This window comes from Bidens hawaiensis, unplaced genomic scaffold (genome assembly GCF_021521415.1).
Source record: "Bidens hawaiensis isolate Kalapana, Puna unplaced genomic scaffold, B.hawaiensis_p1.1 tig00012888_1, whole genome shotgun sequence".
Classification (NCBI taxonomy): Eukaryota; Viridiplantae; Streptophyta; class Magnoliopsida; order Asterales; family Asteraceae; genus Bidens; species Bidens hawaiensis.
Window position 1 is genome coordinate 518,782 of NW_027492074.1, and position 18,250 is coordinate 537,031.

Sequence of the window (18,250 nt, forward strand, 5' to 3'; positions counted from 1 at the left end):
CAACCAAAATATTGTCGGGTTACAAACGGGAGTTTTTTTTACTTGGTTGTTTCAGACTAAACCTAAGTAGCTTTAGGGAACTCCTCTATGGATTCTTCAACGATATCTAGCACAATCAAGTTTCATTTGCTACATCTGGTGTATGGTAAAAAAAAGACGGTTTGTAATTGGAGAATTTTTAATAAATTAATATTTCTAAATAGAAAGAACACTTAAATATTTTATAAAAAAATAGAAAAAATATTATTTCATTATAGATGTATTAGAATATGGATGTAAGGAAAACTACAAAGGAAATGAAAATATAACACTCTTGTTTAAAACATGAACTTAAAACACTCATTAAGGCTTTCTAACGACCAATGTCTTTCCGTCTCTATCTTTCTCATTTTATAAGTTTTTTTCTTTTTTGGATAGGCTTCATGTTTTGTCTCTCTTTATTGCTTCCGTATGTGACTAACTTCATGAAACTTTTTATTGTCAGATCGTTAAACTTTGATGTTAAAGCCTCTCCTTGAAAACTTGAACTCTTTTGGCTTTTACTTAACATGTTTGTCATATTATTGGTAGGGATGGACAAATTCGGGACTGGTACCGGATCGAAATCGGTACCGATTTGGTACCGTCAGTACCAAATCGGTACCAACGTTTTGAGTTTCGGTACCGGTACGGTACGGGACCGGTATTTCCCGAAATTTTAGCTTAAATACCGGTACCGAACCAAATATTTCGGTACCGATACTGGTACCAAGAATCCGCGATTTTCGGGACCGGGACCGGTACGGTCCCGATCTCATCCCTAATTATTGGTATGGGAACTCCACCCTTTTGTTTTAAATTATAAGATTATAAAATCGTATATAATATATAATTTATAAAAAATTTAATCTTGAGATATATGACTACTCTTTTGAATAATCAATACTCATATTGTCCTTTTATTTAGAACATGTTAGGGTATATATCCTTTTGTTTAGACCATGCATTGAGCTTAAGGAGTAAGGACTCATGTTTCAACTCTCTTTTGAAAGAGTGTTTTCTAACATTTGAAGAATTATATTTCCAAGTGCTCATCTATAATGAGTATCATTCTCAATAAAACTTTAAAATGATAAAATAGATTTAGAAAGTTGATCATGATGGTGGTGTTACTTTTTAATTCATTTTTCTTTTGATAATCAACGTAAGGGTAATGTTGCAATCATGAAAACAACCTACTCATTTGAATTGCTTGCGACTCACTGTGAAACTAAACCAACACCAAACTGTTAACAACGGTTCGGTTTTCAACAATCGAAACAGTCTACCTCACGATTTAACTTAAAAGTCGTCAAAACCAAACCATGAACACCCCTTGATGTATCGGATTCAATAAGATTCTCACCCAATCACACGACCTTATCGTTCTTTTGAGACTGCGTATTTAACCCGGGTTTAGCCGAAATTCAAATCCCTGACCTTGGCTAAAAAAATTTTAATTTAAGATTTAAAGCCAGACGGTTTAAATGCTTTAAATGCCGATGTTTGATATATGAAGCTTTGGCTAAAATAGGAACCAGCTAGTCTCCAAGGAGATTATACTATTTACCTCCTACTTCAATCACTGAAAGGAAAATTAACATCATCAATGTAAACATACATAAATCATTCATTCACTTTCAGAAACACAAGAACACTTAATCTCGTTCACTTATGGCAGTCAAGTGCTCGTCAATTTCCTCAGTCGACAGCACATGAAAAGCTGGATTCTCCTTTCGCACAACTCCAACCTGCTCACAGTCACAACCCAAAACTAAATATCATACCATATACAACTAACTATGAGTCAAGGTGTATTTTTCAAACCTCAATCTCATTTGCCTTGAAGTCTTCTTGTAGAACTGATTGCAAAGCAGAAATTGCAGTCTGCAAGCAGCAGATGCATCAATTTAGTTAAATTATGTTCAAAGCATGATTCAACAAACTAAAATTGCGTCCACATTTTCCAGAATAGAAACAGAATAATGCACCTGTATGGTCTCGTCATAAGAAAATTCAGGATCATTTTTCATTTTCTTCTCAAGGAAGTTAATTGCCTCTTGCTCTTTCAAGCCAGCACTTGTTGCCTGAAAAAGATTACATATTTTTGTAAATAAAACCTCTTTGTTGAGCTGCAATTTCGTATAATATACTTCTATTTTTTTAATATCATATTTATCCTTTCAAAACACTAAATATATCATTATTACCCAATACCATTCCTTAGTAAACAGAATAAAACCGTTTGTTTCAACAGACAAGCAGAGAGAACATGTACTAGCGTTGTTTTTTTGTACTATAATACTAGATATGATATTCTTTTGTTCTGAAAAAGGTAAATATGATGGCGTGAAGTTCAGAAGTGTATTCATCAAATTTCAAACTTCTAAATATAACTTAATCGTTTTAGAAAAATGTTTTCTTCTGGTACATATCAAATTTACATTTTGAAATTGCACACACCTTATGACCAAAGAAGTGGCCAGCTGGATCACATTTGAAGAGTCGAGGTCCATTCTCATAATCAATACCCAAAACCATAGAGACTGTAGGAATCGAACAAAGACAATGGATCACATGACAAGTAATAAACAAAAATGTAGAATAACTTTTAGTGCCTAAAGCAAGAAATGAACCTACTCCGAGTGGTCTCATGTAAGCATGTTGAGAATAGACTTGAGATTTGTCAGCAATCCTGCAACACACAATTTCACAAAAACTATTAGCAAAACCTTTTTTTGTATATTTGTAGTCGATAATCATGTCATATAGAGAAACAGACAAGCCAAGCATGAGAAACGAAACAGGATTACCATCTAGCCAATACATCAACAGGCATCTCATATCCATATTTAAAACGAAACTCAGCAGCTTCATTCCTTGCTTGTGGAGCCAGGGTCCTTGCATCAGCTGGAACGAAACAGAAACAGAATACTTAGCAAGTTGAACTGGACAATAGTATAACAGGTAAACTGCACCAACAGAAATAATGTACATGTCTGACATTCATATTTTACAAATTAACCAACCAATTTTGTATCCACACACAGCACAGAACTAACAATGTGATGCAAGTATCAAAGTAGAAAAAACAAACACAGATTAAAAGAGTATGATTTCCCAAACACTCACAATTAATCTACAACAGCATACCTAACAACACGATGCCGTTCGGCCCATTCCTTAAGTAGTCATTCTAACAAAACCAATACGCAAATAAAATTACTCAAAAAGTGACACCACATGGGCCCATAAACTGCTAAATTATGTAACTTCACTCTGAACTTTTGTTGCTAAGATAAAAAACTTGAGGTAGCAATTTGATTCAGGTCTGATAATGTTTAAAAGTTAAAACATGATATTAAGTCTTAAAAAAGCATGGAACTTAATTAGTTAAGCAACAAGCCAATCCAACCTGTGGTGCCAGTAGCCAAGAGTCCAAGAAACTTGGTGACTGGGAAAAGATGTGTAACGCTGGTTGGATCCAACAGCTTATCCTGCACACAATCCAATACCAAACATAAAATAAATTATCCGATCACTGTTCGTTCGATTTTTTTTTTTTTTTTTTTTGAATGTTTAAGCTTGCCTCCTACTATTTACAATAAACCGCCATTGCCAGGGATCGAACCCTGGACCTCTCACCCAAAGGCCTAAGCCTTTACCATCCCACCAAAGTGGAGATGGCACTGTTCGTTCGATGATGCTGGTTTCTATCAGGTGAACCAAACCTTTCTTTCTACTCAAGACATAAAAACATTTTGAACCAATAGTTATATAGGTACAATTGCTGACGTGACGACGTCCTTTCCAATTGGCACTGGGCCCAACCATATGTTTCAAAACCTAGCCAACCCGACCCGAGCCCGAGCTGTTTTTATCTTTATTTTTTCTTTAAATATCGAGCCTTAGTTAAATCTTATGGATTTTTTAATTTTACCTCTTTTAGGCTTCTTTGTATTAAGTTAATACTAAACAACCAAGCTTTGACTCGTTTAAAGTAGGAATATTGGATTTTAATAATCTCTATTAAATGATATTGGCTGATAATAATTCATATTTGTTTTATCGCCACTGGCGATCCCAAATTCAAAAAAGTTGGCCCCCAATGGTCCCCCGTTAAAATAACTTAACGGCGTTATAGTTTTTCCTGAATTTCAAACCAATGTTTTAGGGTTTTTGATCGTTAGGAGGATATGAGTCGATTGGTTTAAAACTTAGATCGAAACAATGATCCAAATGACTTGATTCTGGTTAATTGTAAGTTCAAACACCCGAATTTAAGCATTGTTTCCTCATTTTGAAGCACTATTTCAAACTAAGTTTTACACCAATCGACTCGTATCCTCCTAATGATCAAAAACCCTAAAACATTGGTTTGAAATTCAGAAAAAACTATAACGCCGTTAAGTCATTTTTAACGGGGAACCATTGGGGGCCAACTTTTTTGAATTTGGGACCGCCAGTGGCGATAAAACAAATAGGGATTATTATCGGCCAATACCATTTAAAAGGGATTATTAAAATCCAATATTCCTTTACGCCCTGTTCTTGAGTTTTTTTAAAGTAGGGAAAGGAAAGGAAAACTGAGGATAGTTAAAAAATGGGTGTTCTTGAGTTTTTTTAGGATGGAAAGAAAAGGAGTATGAGGAGTTAGGAGGGATTAAATTCATGTTTTTTCCCAATAAGTTATCCTCCTAAAAATGGGATGATTACTAGGATAAGTTTTTTCCCAATAAGTTATCATTTTCTTTCCTCAAATTTCCTTCCAACTCAAGAACATATCTATTAAAAAAAATTTCCTTCCCTTCTCTTTCCTTTCTAATCCTTCCCTCTCCTTTCCTTGATTAAAAAACTCAAGAACAAGACGCTAAAGTATTGCACGAGCTCAAGCTATGCTTAAGCTCATTTAAGGTTTATTTTTCAATATACAAAAAAAATTAACAATCTTTATAAATTAATTAATAAACAAGCTAAGCCCGAATTTAAAAATACGACTCTCAAGTCAAACTCAAGCTTTAAAAAAAATTTGAGTTGACGCAAGTTAAAACGAGCAGAGCTCGAGCTTCAAATACGTGACTGCATAAAAACTAAAAACCGTCTCTTCTAGTCCTTCAACAACGCATTCCCGCCTCTTGTTTCCCCAAACCTCAGGTCTCTGACGGTTGACCGGCGGCGACCAACCGAAGGACGATACAAAGGTTCCATTTAATATAATATAATAATTCTTATCTTCCTTTTACTTTTGTATTTCGAATTCACAGCTATCAAATTCATGAATCTGATAACTGATTCTACTTGTTGTTTAGATGCTTAATAATAATAATAATAATCTCCGTTTTGGCTCCTGCTGCTTTGGGAACTTGGTGGTAATCATCCTTCTAGCCTCTGCTGCTTCGCTATCTCTCAGGTGATTTATTAATGCTAGGGTTTTAGAATTATGAAATTGCATCCAGTAGATGCAACTAAACTTTTATTTGAAACCGAATCATAAACTGTCTAGCCGTGATGTGATGCCAGATTGGCTAGTTAAACATAATAATATAAGTGGAGCTTGATGATATGCTTGTATTTTCCATTTCACTATAATTTACTATAAAACGATTACAATAGAGTGGCAGGAAAACGGGCAACAAGCTGCGCCGCAACCCCCTTCTGAATAGCAAAGCCAATCCTGCGAAAAACGAAGTTTTGGGACCTAGAAGCTGAAGAGGTTCCGTGTACGACGCGCTGAACCCTACTAAAAAATTTCACAGCCTCTGGGGCCAGGAAACCAAATGTATCAAAGGCAAATGGTAGAAAGACATGTTGATTATCTAAACAAGCTTCTCGTGTTTAACAACTTTGCCCGATTCAGCCTTCAACGCAGCCTGACCCACAACAAACCCACGGTCCCTGAGCCCAACAAGAGGAGACACTCCTGTAAGATCCACACAGGCGTGTTTCCCCCTGTCCACCCGAACACAAGAATATCAGCTGGTCGTAAAGTGGACCTCCCTTCAAGAGGATCCGTGAGAAAGTTAACAGGGCCTCCCTTTTAGCATAAATCCCTGCCTGTTTAAGAACATCACACAGAACATCCCTAACCAAATCATGTCTGTATTTAAAGCCAGACAATTCTTTGCAATGCACCGCATGGTCACCAAAAGAATCCAAACATACCTTGCGACAAATTGGGCAAGGTTCATCAGTCGGGAATATAGGGATCATTAACCGGTACTTAAGGATAGCCCGATACTCCAAACCCGACATACGTTGGCCTAATCCTTCAATGGGGATGGCCGTTAGAAAATCCTGAGCCCGAGGAGCCCGAAGGCATTCAAACACCGCCTTTTGGCGAGGGATAGATCAAACTTCACTTCTAAACTCTTGACGATTCCACTAAAAAAGGCACTCGCCACAACATGTTGGGCTTTAGGGGGGGGGGGGGCGGTGTCCTTATTAGAGAACCCGCTAAGATCAAAATCTGGAAGTGAAGTACGTAAACGATCCATCGCACACCCATAATCAGAGTCCAACCCATAAATATCACAACCCCGAAGAATATGGTCTTGCAAACACCACGACTGTGCTCTCGAAGCCACAAAAGCATATGTAGATACATCCTCGGCCGAATAGAGACCCAAACCCCCATAACGGGTCGGAAGTGATGCCAACATCCATTGGAGATCCCCAAAGAACGGACCTCCACAAACCACGATTTCCTCAATCGCTTTTCGAAGACCATTGTCAAATATAGAAACAGCTTCCCCCACATACATAGGTTGGCACGTTCTCAAACCGAACAAAAGCTTGGCGAATCCCATACATGAGCGAAGCAAAAGAAGCTCGCATTGAGGATCCCGAAGTCTTGGGAGACAGCTCATCAGTTCCACAGTGCTAGATGCCCTTTTCATAGCCAAACTGCTGATAAACCCCGCATCCCGGCTTACAGCACCACCAAGGAGTTTCACGCCAATCACCGGCCTTCCAATCCCACAAGGGAACAACCCCTCCTGAACCTTCACCCCATTGCATGTTGGCCAAAATAACTCTGTTTTCTTAACGTTAAGCTTGTATTTAGGCTGTAATTAACCCGAAACGAACCAAACTTAAGCCATTGTTCATGTTCGTGCGTTAAGCTTTTATTAGACAACTGAACGGTTCACAAACATTTAGCTGAACCAAATTTCGTGTTCGTGTTCGCTCATTTAGGAATTGAAAGGTTCACGAACACAAACAATGTTTTATTTTATTTGGCTAACCGAGAATGGTCGGTGTCAACAGTTTGGTCCGGCTACCGAGTTTGTGGTGGTGTTTTTTTAACATTCATATGTTAATTTTACATATAAGTTAATCACATAAACAAAAAAACATTAACGAATATAAACGGACACTTTATCGGACGTTCACGAACACAATTCAACGAACCTGGCCTTTGTTCGTATTCATTTATTTAGTTAATCGAATGAAAATTTCTTGTTCATGTTAAAGTTAAACGAGCGTAAACGAACTTCCTCAGAATGTTTGATCCATTTGCAACACTATATGCTTGTATCAAGAGATATATACGTAATATATATGATAGGCAATGTTATAGCATTAATTTGTAATTTGAATATTGGCAATACTGTCCTAAGATAGATAAGGGAATACCATGTATATATATTTGATATAGATAATGAGAACATCAAGGATTCTATACCAGTTAATAGCTTGCAAGTATTTGAAACACGCATGAAACATTTGTTGTATGTTAAGTGTGAAAATTTGTATGCCAAAAGCTGCATCTCTTCCAATTCCATTATATGTTTTCTTTTTTGTTTTGTTTTACACTTTTACTGTATGTTTGATGATTTACAGACCTACACGGTTTATATAGATCATTGGCAACTGTGGATTTGGAATATGAGCGGACACTAGCAATAGTGAAACCGGATGGGGTTTCTGGTAATCATAGCAGCTCGATAAGGAAGATTATTCTTGAATCTGGCTTCATCATCCAAAGCGAAGTTACACTTCACCTTGATGAAGATAGTGTGAGGAGATTTTATGCTGAGCACTCAACAAAGAGTTTCTTTCCAAACCTTCTCCAATACATGACAAGGTAGTTTTTTCTCTTAATATCATCACATTTCTGTTTTCGCGAAAGTAGCTATAATCTAAACAAACTGTTTCTTAATCTTTGAAACAAAAGACTCTTGTTTCTTACCAATATCTTTTTAGTTGTTACTAATAAGATTGATAGATAATGTCTATGTAGCACCAGTGTGTCCTAATAGCACAAGGAAATTAATACACCATATCTTTATGTTGTTAGCGGGCCAGTCTTGATAATGATTCTGGAAAAAGTTAATGCTATAGCTGATTGGCGTACTCTTATTGGGCCGACTGATGCTCGCAAGGCTAAAATTACTCATCCTGACAGGTTGTTTGTTCTTTTCTTATGATGTTACATTCTAGCCCATTATCATTTTCTAGAATTGTAATGTTGTGTAGAATAAGAGCCATGTGTGGGGTGGATTTAGAGAGAAACTGTGTTCATGGTTCGGATTCACATGAGTCAGCAGCAAGGGAAATTTCATTTTTCTTCCCTGATTCATTTCCAGGTTAAATTTCTTACCAAAGTCTTGATTGCATTTTTTATTTGTCTTATTAGTTAAGACATAATAATCAATCATTGTGAATTTAACAAAGTTTCTTTTTACTGTATATGGTGCTAAATGCTAATTGTATCACACAACAGAAGGAACTACTCTGAAGCATGATGAACTGTGAACTGTGAACTGTGAACTGTGAACTGTGAACTGTAAGCATTCATTGATGCTGTCAAGAGCCCGCCCTGTATCCTTGGACCGTCATCAACGCTATTTGGAACCACTGGCCGACGATGTGCTTCAGTGTCACCATCTAGTTCTAAGTTTTTAATATTCTTAAAGAGAAGTTGATTTAATATTATTACTGTGGTGTTTGGTTTGTTAGAAGACTTGTAATCACATCCTTGTACGTACAAATGCTGATTTAAGACATTTATATATTTATGAACTGAAGGCCTGGTGGTATTTGATTTGGTAACTTATTATTACTGTGACTTATGGTCGTTACTAATAAAGTTTGTTAAAACATATTCTTATCCGACTATTTAGGTTCACAGCAAATAAATAGAATTATACTTGTAATATAAATGATTTTTCACATTACCAGATGGTACATAGATGCATGAACTGATCATGGATGGCAATAATGCATGCTTTGCAACACACACACACATGCTAAACACATTAATCTACTCAAATCATTAACTGGTTCAAACTTCAAACAACAAAAGCATATAGATGTATAAGTTTAAGAGTCAGATTGCATGAATGTGCAATGTGCAGCGTAGAACAATCAATCAAAATAATAAACAAACTAGGGATAGAGATTTTTTTTAGAATACCTGTACCCGCATATTCAATACCGGTACTGGTACCAAGATTTTAGCAATTCGGTTTTCAGTAGTTATGGGTACGGATACGGGCATTACGGAACTCGGTACCCGTTTGAAATATCTAGAGTTTTACTGGGAAGTCCCAACCCCGTGCATATCTTCAAACGGGTATTTCGGAACTCAGTACCTGAACACGCTACATCGGATTTAGCCTCGCAAGGCCCAATATGCAATGATGAGACGGACGGACCCAAGAAGTGAAGCCTGGCCCAATGGTATCTAGTGCACACCAAGACAAGAGCCTAGGTCAACGAAAGACCGGTCGCTATTGGTCTGGACACAGGACATAACTGAGGCATATGTACTCCTGGAGGAAAGTAGATGTCCAACTGCTGCCAAAGTCAGAGGGAAGAGAAAGAACCAATGGATAATAGACCGGACCTTAGAAGTAACGGTCCAGGCAAAGATTCTGCCGGGATCCTATATATGTACACATTCTTATTGTAAAAGGTTCATGTTCAATCAATACAACCAAATCTATCATTCACATTCACACGGTCATTACCGACTAAAGCTAACTAACAAACCTCACACACACACACACACAAACTCGACGATTCATTTGAGGTTTCAAGATTGGCGCCATCCGTGTGGGACCTGTGTAAATAACAGTCCCACCCACAGTTTTAGACAAGATGGCCGACCTGAATCTAGACGAGACATCGCCAGGGTTGCAGTCCATTTTCGGCGACGGAAGTACACTGGTAACGCCGACGGGAAACGGAATACCAGACCTGCCTAAAGCAGGTCCGCCTCCGGGTAGCATGCAAGAAATCGAAGGACCGGTGCTGATTGAATATGAGACGGAAAAGGAGGACCAAAGGTTTAGAGTAGAAAAGGGAAAGGTCTCTGGAGAGAAATGGGAGATAACTCCCGAATTCGTGCGAGCTCACAAGAACGCGCTTAAAAGAGCATGAGAAGAAGAAAAAACTCATGGCAGTTAAGACGCGCTTGTCATTTGAAACACCTGGGCCGGAGGAAGAGGAGGAACCTAGAGGGGCCCATGGCAAGGATTCCAGCGTCCTCTTGGAATCCCTTGTCACCCTCATTTCTTCCGTTAAAGGAAAGGAAGAGGAGAAATCTTCTCCCGAAACCCTACACACTCCTTACCGCCCGTCTAACACATCGGACGTGTCCAAATTCACCCGACGGATAGCGGAGGCTACCTTACCTTCTAAGCTCCGTTATCCGTCCACCGTGGACAAATATGACGGAACTCAGGACCCAGAGGACCATCTCCACGCCTTCCGGGGAGCGGGAATGATAAGTGGGTGGTCCCTGCCAACTAGCTGTTTGATTTTCCCCCAAACTTTAACGGGGTGAGCGCGAGTTTGGTTTGATAGTCTGGAACCAGGAATCATAGACAGTTATGAAGAACTGAGGGGAAAGTTCCTGCGAAACTTCGGTCAACAGAGGAAGGCTATGAAGAATCCCAACGAGATTTTACATATCCGGAGGAGAGATGAAGAAAAGGTGGAACAGTTCATGGATCGGTATGTGGCTGAAAACATGAACATCAAGGGGTTCCGGAGGTTATGAAGATCAGCGGTTTCATAAATGGGGTGAGGTTCTCCTAGCTAACAAAAAAGCCGGGAGAGGATTTTCCGTCCACTTTTGACTAGCTAATGGATCGAGTACGAGCTTTCATTAGGGGGAAGGATACAGGATCCAAACGGTGGGAATGGGAAACAAAAAAGGTGACACCCAAGCCCCTGGGGGAAAAGGTGTTGGTGGTCCCGGTCCCGGGAAGAGCCGAACGCCGTTTGAAAGAGGCCGTCTTATGCCATATCGACCCGCCGAGAATTACCCCGCTTACTCACCCACGACATACTCACCACGGTTCCCTACCAACATGCGTCCCGAAGGAAACCAGTATAGCCCCCCAGGGTGAAAAGAAACCGTCAGGAGGGGAAGACGTATTAGTGGTAGATAAGGCCAAGTACCCGCCCAGGACATCTAGTCCTTTTAAACAAGCATACAAGTCCAATCCCCACGGGTACTGTAACTACCACAAGAGCCATGGCCACTCTACTGAAAGTTGTGTCTAGTTGAAGAAATTGTGGGAGGCAGCCTTAAAATCTGGGCAGCTGCCCCCTCCAGCCAGGGGATCCCCATCAAAAATCAAAGAAGAGGACGAGGAAGGGGAAAACCGGGAAGGATTTCCAAGGTAGGAAGAATGGGATCTTTGGTTTCGATCAAGGCATGGATGAAGGATGCAATATCTTTCCCCGGTCGGGAGGAGGAAGATGCCAGAGAAATGCCTTTAAATATTTCAGCAAGTTTAGCCGGACACCGGGTAGCCCGCGTCCATGTCGATGGGGGGAGCGAGGTAGAAGTCATGTATGAGCACTGTTTTGTAAGGCTACAAAAAGAGATCCTAAGCAAATTGGAGGAAGATGTATTTCCACTAATGGGCTTCTCAGGAGAGGTCGTCGAAACTTTGGGCTCTCTGACCCTCCCATTCACCCTCAGGGACGGAGAGAAAGCCAGAACGGTCTGCCTCCGTTTCTCGGTTGTGCGGGCACCTTTGAAATACAACATCATGCTGGGCAGACCAGGAATGAAAGCGCTTCGGACCGTTCCTTCCACAGTTCACGGGTGTATGAGATTCCCACCCCAAAAGGGATAGCTACCGTCAGTTCATCCATGGAAATAGTAGCTAGCATTGGAAGAGGAACTAAGCCAAAGAAGGGGGTGGAGGAATGGGTGCTCAATGGAGAACACCCAGACCAAATGGTGAGAATTGGGTCCCAACTATCTGATCGAGGTAAGGCCGAGTTGAAGGAAGTGTTGCTCCGCAACGCCGACGTCTTCGTATGGAAACACGAAGACATGACTGGTATCCCCCGCAACTTGGTACAACACAGCCTGGATAAGTTCCATTGGATGGAACCTGTCAAACAAAAAAAGAGAAGCACCAGAAAAGCCAAGCCGTGCTGGAAGAAACCTTGAAACTCTTGCAAGCAGGGATCGTGCGGGAGGTTAAATATCCTCGATGGATATCCAACCATGTCATGATCGCGAAGTCAGACAACAGCTGGCGCATGTGTATTGATTTCAAAGACTTGAACAAAGCCTGCCCAAAGGATTCATACCCCTTGCCCGAAATAGAAAAGAAGATAGAATCATTGGCCTAATTTCCTCTCAGATGCTTCCTAGACGCCTACAAAGGGTACCATCAAATCCAAATGGACCCTCAAGATGAAGAAAAAACAGCGTTCTACACCAACGAGGGCACCTTTTGTTACACCAAGATGCCTTTTGGTTTGAAGAACACAGGAGCAACTTACCATCGCTTCATGGATCGACTATTTGATCAACAGAGAGAAAGAAATGTGGAGATATATGTCGACGACCTCATCATCAAAAGCACTAATGAGGACAAGATGCTTGACGACATCAAAGAAACATTCAACACACTCGGGGGAGCCAACATGAAGCTCAACCCTGGTAAATGCTCGTTTGGAGTAGAAAAAGGAAAATTTTTGGGAGTTTTAGTTACCAAGGAAGGAATCAAAGCCAATCCTGAGAAAGTAGAGGTTCTGATTTAGATGGATTCACCAAGAAAGATCAAGGAAGTACAAAGACTTAACGGGAGGTTGGTTGCTCTCAACCGATTCCTTTCCAAAATTGCAGAAAGAACCCTTCCATTCATGTCAGCCATGAGAAGAAGCGTGAAAAATAACAAGTTTTGCTGGGACACAGAAGCCGACAAAGCCTTCCAGGAATTGAAGGCCCATCTATGCGAGCTCTCGACAATTACCTCCCCACAGCCAGGGGAGGTACTGATCCTTTACCTCTCACACAAAGATAGAAAAATCAGTTCGGTGCTCATGGTCGAGGGGGAGAGGCACAATCCCCATATACTTTGTCAGTCGTACATTAAAGGGTCCCGAAGAAAGGTATTCTCCCATCGAGAAGCTAGTGCTATCCTTTATTTACACGGCAAGGAAACTAAGGAGATATTTTCAAGCCCATATGATACGAGTCTTGACCGAAAAACCCGCGCAACAGATCCTCATGAAACCAGAAGTATCAGGCAGATAGACCAAATGGCCAATATAGCTGGGAGACCACACAATCGAATACAAACCCATGGCTACGTTCATACTATCATACCTTCCTTCTTTCCTTTCATACATACACATATACATATACCTCATCCTAAACATTCGCAGATATTATTAGGGCTTCTTCCCTGCATTCGCGGATATTGTTAGGGTCCGTTCCCTACGTTCGCGGATATTATTAGGGTCCGTATCCTACATTCGCGGATATTATTAGGGTCTGTTCCCTTTCTAACCATTCCTTCCATACCTTTCTATACATTTGTAATCATAACTTCCATACGTACATACATCATTTATATTTCATATATATATATATCAATCATATCTTTAAACTATCCCTTGACGGTACATGCAATATCCGAAGATCGTTCATGCATCGTCAAGCATTCATTCATACATAATCATATAAGACATACACTTACCACTTAAGGTAAGTGTATTAACAAATCACATTGAGTATGCACACATCTCCGAAAACATAACAAGGAAGTGGGGCTAGAAACTCACATGGATCCTGTTTCTTTCTCCATTAATTATTAACCCCTTCTTTAATTGAGTTATGCTAACTGTATATGAGTTTCACGTATCAATACTCGTCCTATTGTATCAAATTACTTTTACTTAGATTTTAAGCGAACTTAACTTAAGCGAACTTAACATTAAGCGAACCTAGCGTTAAGCGAACTTATCATCAGGCGAACTTGTATGAGGCGAACTTATGTACACGCGAACTTATATACGGGCGAACTTATCTAGCGAAGTTATCAGCAGCATCGTCAGGATTGCTTTTTAACCCATAAACATCTCTATTTCAACATGTGAACTTTTGATGTGATGTTAGCCAATCCCGTAAACATTTCCCATGGTTATTTTCGGATAAGACTCGGCCCGAAAACGCATAAAGTTTGGACCTTTAGGCTTAAAACGTTCAATACTAGATCTAAGGTTTATTATAAACGAGCCGCTCATGTTTATGGGTTTATTAGTTTCGTTTCAGTATAAGTTTACAACTTTACATTTCGTTTATACCCGATCTATTCTCGTTCTAAGTTTCAAGGCTAAAAGTTTATAAAAACGTAAACTTTAAGATCAAAACATACCTTTTAGTGTTTGTTTGGCTTAGTTATGGACTTTAGATCTTGTTTTCATCTTGTGTATTGAAGAATCTATCAAGAATCAACATTTGCTTGGCCTTGGATCGCTCCCTCACCCTCACGGCCGAAAGTGGCTATGTGTTTGTGTGTGTGTGGAGTGTGTGTAGGAAAATATGGAAAGATGGAATGAGGATTTAGGGTTTTAGGATGGTTTAAGGGGGTATTGATATACATCTATTTATACATCTAGAACCACTTGTAAAGTTATGTTTATTTAATGTTTTGAGTTCGTTTTAGTTCGTGTTTTGGTTTATCTTTCATTATTTTAGGTTTTGAGTCACGTTTATTATATGTCTACATGTTTTATATCTTCTGGTGTCTTGCATGTTAAACTTAATTCTTTCTATCTTTTCATGCGAAGTTTATGCTCGTTTTGTTCATCATTGGTTACATGATTACTCCACTTAGTGTTTTGATTTGTTTTCATGTAGATGATGATTTGTAAGTCAAGGAAAAGAAGTTCCAGAAGGTTCTTATCATTTCTTGGAAGCTAAGGAAGAGATCTAGCAAGTTTAAGTAATAAATAACATGGAAAATTCGTGGGCTACATCAGAAGCAAGCCGCGCCGCGCGACCCCCTTAGGCATAGCCTTCGCGCGGCGCCTAGGCCTCCCTGGTCAACCGTTTTTGCAAGTTCAAGCCCATTATGCGTTCTATATATACATCTTTATACCCTAGCCGATTGAAAGAGACTTTGGCAGCCGATTTTCAGAGGGTTTAAGCTAAGATTGAAGGTGTTTTGAAGGCTAGGAAGAGAGAAGATCATAAAGCTTTTATACGGGTGTTCAAGGGTCGATTAAGACGGATTCTTTCGTTCTTTTTCATTACCTTTGTTCATTAATTTTCATGATGTTTCTCTTTGTTCTTTGGTTTAGTTATTTTTCTTTGATTATGACTATGCTAGGCTAGACTTCATGTCTACCTAGGCTTGATGAACATGTTTTTGACTTGATTCTTGCTTTGGACAATTGTTTGATTATGGTTTCGTTATATTAATAGTAAAGACTTGGTTTTGTTTTCATGATGCGTATAAGTATTTACTATCTTGGTTGATTATTAACTATTGCTTCACATAGATCTTTTATCTTTTGATTGTGTTCTTTAGATTTAGGGTTTATGCTTAATCATTACTTGGTGTTTTGATTTTTGTGATTAAATGGGCCCATTAGATCATAGAAGCTTGTTGATGGTTGATTAGGATTTTGAATGTTTTGCTAAATTCCAATAGCTGCAAGGTGAGGAGTTGTTCATGTTTCTTGGTTAATCGCATGCTAGGATAGATAATGACAATATTCTTGCTTATTGTGTTGATCCTTGTTCATGATGTCATGTTTAATTTATCAAGTTATCTAGGGTTTAGTGTTTCGTGAGATTGCTTGCTTAAGATACTATTAATTAACCCTATTTGATAACTGTGAGGAAGTCAATATAACTGATAGCTTAATAATCTAATATTCATTCTTTTTTATTTTACTTAATACAATTGAGGGTCCTTTAGGGTTTGTTAGATGAACATGTTTAGAAATCTGTTTCCATAATCATGTTATTTGTCCATTGCTTGATGATTGTTGATGAATGGGGTTCTTACCTAGGTCGATTCCTTCTCTTATCGGTTTCGATCTTGTGTTTGGTTGCTTGTTTCTAGTTTACTTGTTCATTTATTTTCTTAGTTTAATATTAGTTTAAAAACCCCCTTAAAACGTTATTAATAAATAGCCGTGTCGTAAGTCGAGTCTATTTAGTTAATTTACGTAATTTATAGAGTCATGTGGGTTCGATATTCCGGACTTACTTAGCTTTAGTACAATTGACCGGTTCACTTGCTGGTGTTTTGTTTAGTTGAGTCTTAGGTCTAGTTTTTATTACTTGTTTAATTTAGTTAATATTTAATTGATTGTTTTGAGCACATCAAGTTTTTGGCGCCGTTGCCGGGGACTCTTAGCAATTGCGTTATTAGCTTTACTTGGACTTAACTGCTACATATGTGCTATTTGTTTTATTATTGTTTGAGTCGTAGGAGTCTAATTTAAGTTTTAGTTTATTTTAGTTTATTTTTAAGTATTCGAGTCTGCTCACTTGGTCTTTTGCGTTTTTCAGGTTTATGCCACATCTTCATTCGCAAGGACCACCGCTAGATAATCTTGGATCTTCTCCGTTGAAGTCCGAGGCTAGTTCGTCACAAAAGTCATCTCCGCACAGTTCACCACCCGAAAGTCCAAGACGTCAAGATCAAATGGCCGAAAATAGGACAATTGCTGCTCAAGCCTTCGATGGCTTAACCGGAAACCAGTCATGCATCGTCGTTCCCCAGATCGAAAACCCCAACTCGTGGAAAATTCCGTCATACGTCATGAACAACATCGTTCAAACCAATCAGTTTAATGGGCGTGATGACGAGGACGCACTGGCTCACATTAACCGACTTTACCGCGTTCTTAAAACTTTTAATTTACAAGGTGCTACCGAAGATGCTATTTTCTTACATTTATTTCCGTTTTCACTTGCAGGTAAAACAGCTACTTGGCTTGACACACAGCCACCTGGCACGTTCACCACTTGGGAAGCACTACGTTCGACATTTATCAAGAGATACTTCCCACCTGCTAAAGCGGCTATTCTTCGCGATCAGATTCACTCATTTCACATGGAGCCGGGGGAGTAATATTGTCATGCTTGGGAGCGTTTTCAGAGCTTGCTGTCTCGATACTCACAGAATGGCCTCACACCATGGGCTCTCGTGGAGAAATTTTACAATGGGTTGAACTACGAAACCCAAGTTCGGTTCGACACGGCCGCGGGAGAAAGTCTACTGGCTAGGAAGAATGTCGCCGAATGTAACGAGATGTTTGAGAGCTTCGCTCAATCAGACCTTGCCAAAGTGCCACATCGCGGGAATTCCACTCCCGTTAGCAGTACCTCCCCATCCGCTCGAGGTGTACACCAGGTTAATCTGGATACTAGTGTGGCGGCTGCTTTGGAATCACTAACTCGAGAGGTTAAGGAGCTGAAGGCCAAGGTGGACAGGTGGGAGTTTTGTAGAGGTGGACATTGTACGTTGGAGTGCCTGGTGATGATTCAACAGGTCGATTTTGTCGCTGGTCAGAATAGGTTTCCCAATAATTACAGCAACAATAATCAGAGTTGGAACACCTACAAAAATCCGAGTCAGTATAATTCTAATTGGCGTCCGTCCGGCGCACCACTCGGATTTCAAAATTCTTATGCTTCAGGAAAAGGTCAGCATTTTAATAATAATAACGCTGATGGTACTAATGTTCAAAATAATGTGCAGGATTCGAACGGTGGAATTGGGCGTTTGGAAGAGATGATGAAGCAAATCCTGGAGAGAGATCAAGTTACACAGAAAAAGTTTGCCGAACACCATTTGCTTTTCAAGAATCAACAATCTTCTATTCTCGATATTCAAAGAACTGTTGTTGATATTGCTCGTCGTTTGGAAGAAAGGCCTCCAGGTCAGTTTTCGGGTATTCCTCAAACTAATCCGGCTTCTCAATTGAAAGCCATCTCCACTCGTAGTGG

General features: G+C 39.5%; 2 protein-coding genes and 1 long non-coding RNA gene across 3 annotated transcripts; 1 reads left to right on the forward strand and 2 right to left on the reverse strand.

Annotated features, from left to right (window-relative positions):
• Window positions 1-1,613: 1,613 nt before the first annotated feature.
• On the reverse strand, window positions 1,614-2,626 carry LOC143542468 (proteasome subunit alpha type-6-like). Its single transcript, XM_077035044.1, has 4 exons — window positions 2,482-2,626; window positions 2,010-2,105; window positions 1,846-1,905; window positions 1,614-1,769 (listed from the first exon to the last, which is right to left on the reverse strand). The coding sequence occupies exons 1-4, from the start codon at window positions 2,557-2,559 to the stop codon at window positions 1,677-1,679; spliced, it is 327 nt and encodes a 108-aa protein (XP_076891159.1). The 5' UTR covers window positions 2,560-2,626; the 3' UTR covers window positions 1,614-1,676.
• Window positions 2,627-2,691: 65 nt separating this feature from the next.
• Window positions 2,692-3,521, reverse strand: LOC143542469 (uncharacterized). Its single transcript, XR_013136908.1, has 3 exons — window positions 3,434-3,521; window positions 2,832-2,928; window positions 2,692-2,713 (listed from the first exon to the last, which is right to left on the reverse strand). It is a non-coding gene; the product is annotated as an uncharacterized LOC143542469 (long non-coding RNA).
• Window positions 3,522-5,327: 1,806 nt separating this feature from the next.
• Window positions 5,328-8,781, forward strand: LOC143542482 (putative nucleoside diphosphate kinase 5). The gene is made up of 5 exons (XM_077035054.1): window positions 5,328-5,428; window positions 7,880-8,104; window positions 8,318-8,425; window positions 8,497-8,606; window positions 8,744-8,781. Exons 1-5 carry the CDS (start codon window positions 5,328-5,330, stop codon window positions 8,773-8,775), a joined length of 576 nt encoding a protein of 191 aa, XP_076891169.1. The 3' UTR covers window positions 8,776-8,781.
• The last annotated feature ends 9,469 nt before the right edge of the window (window positions 8,782-18,250 follow it).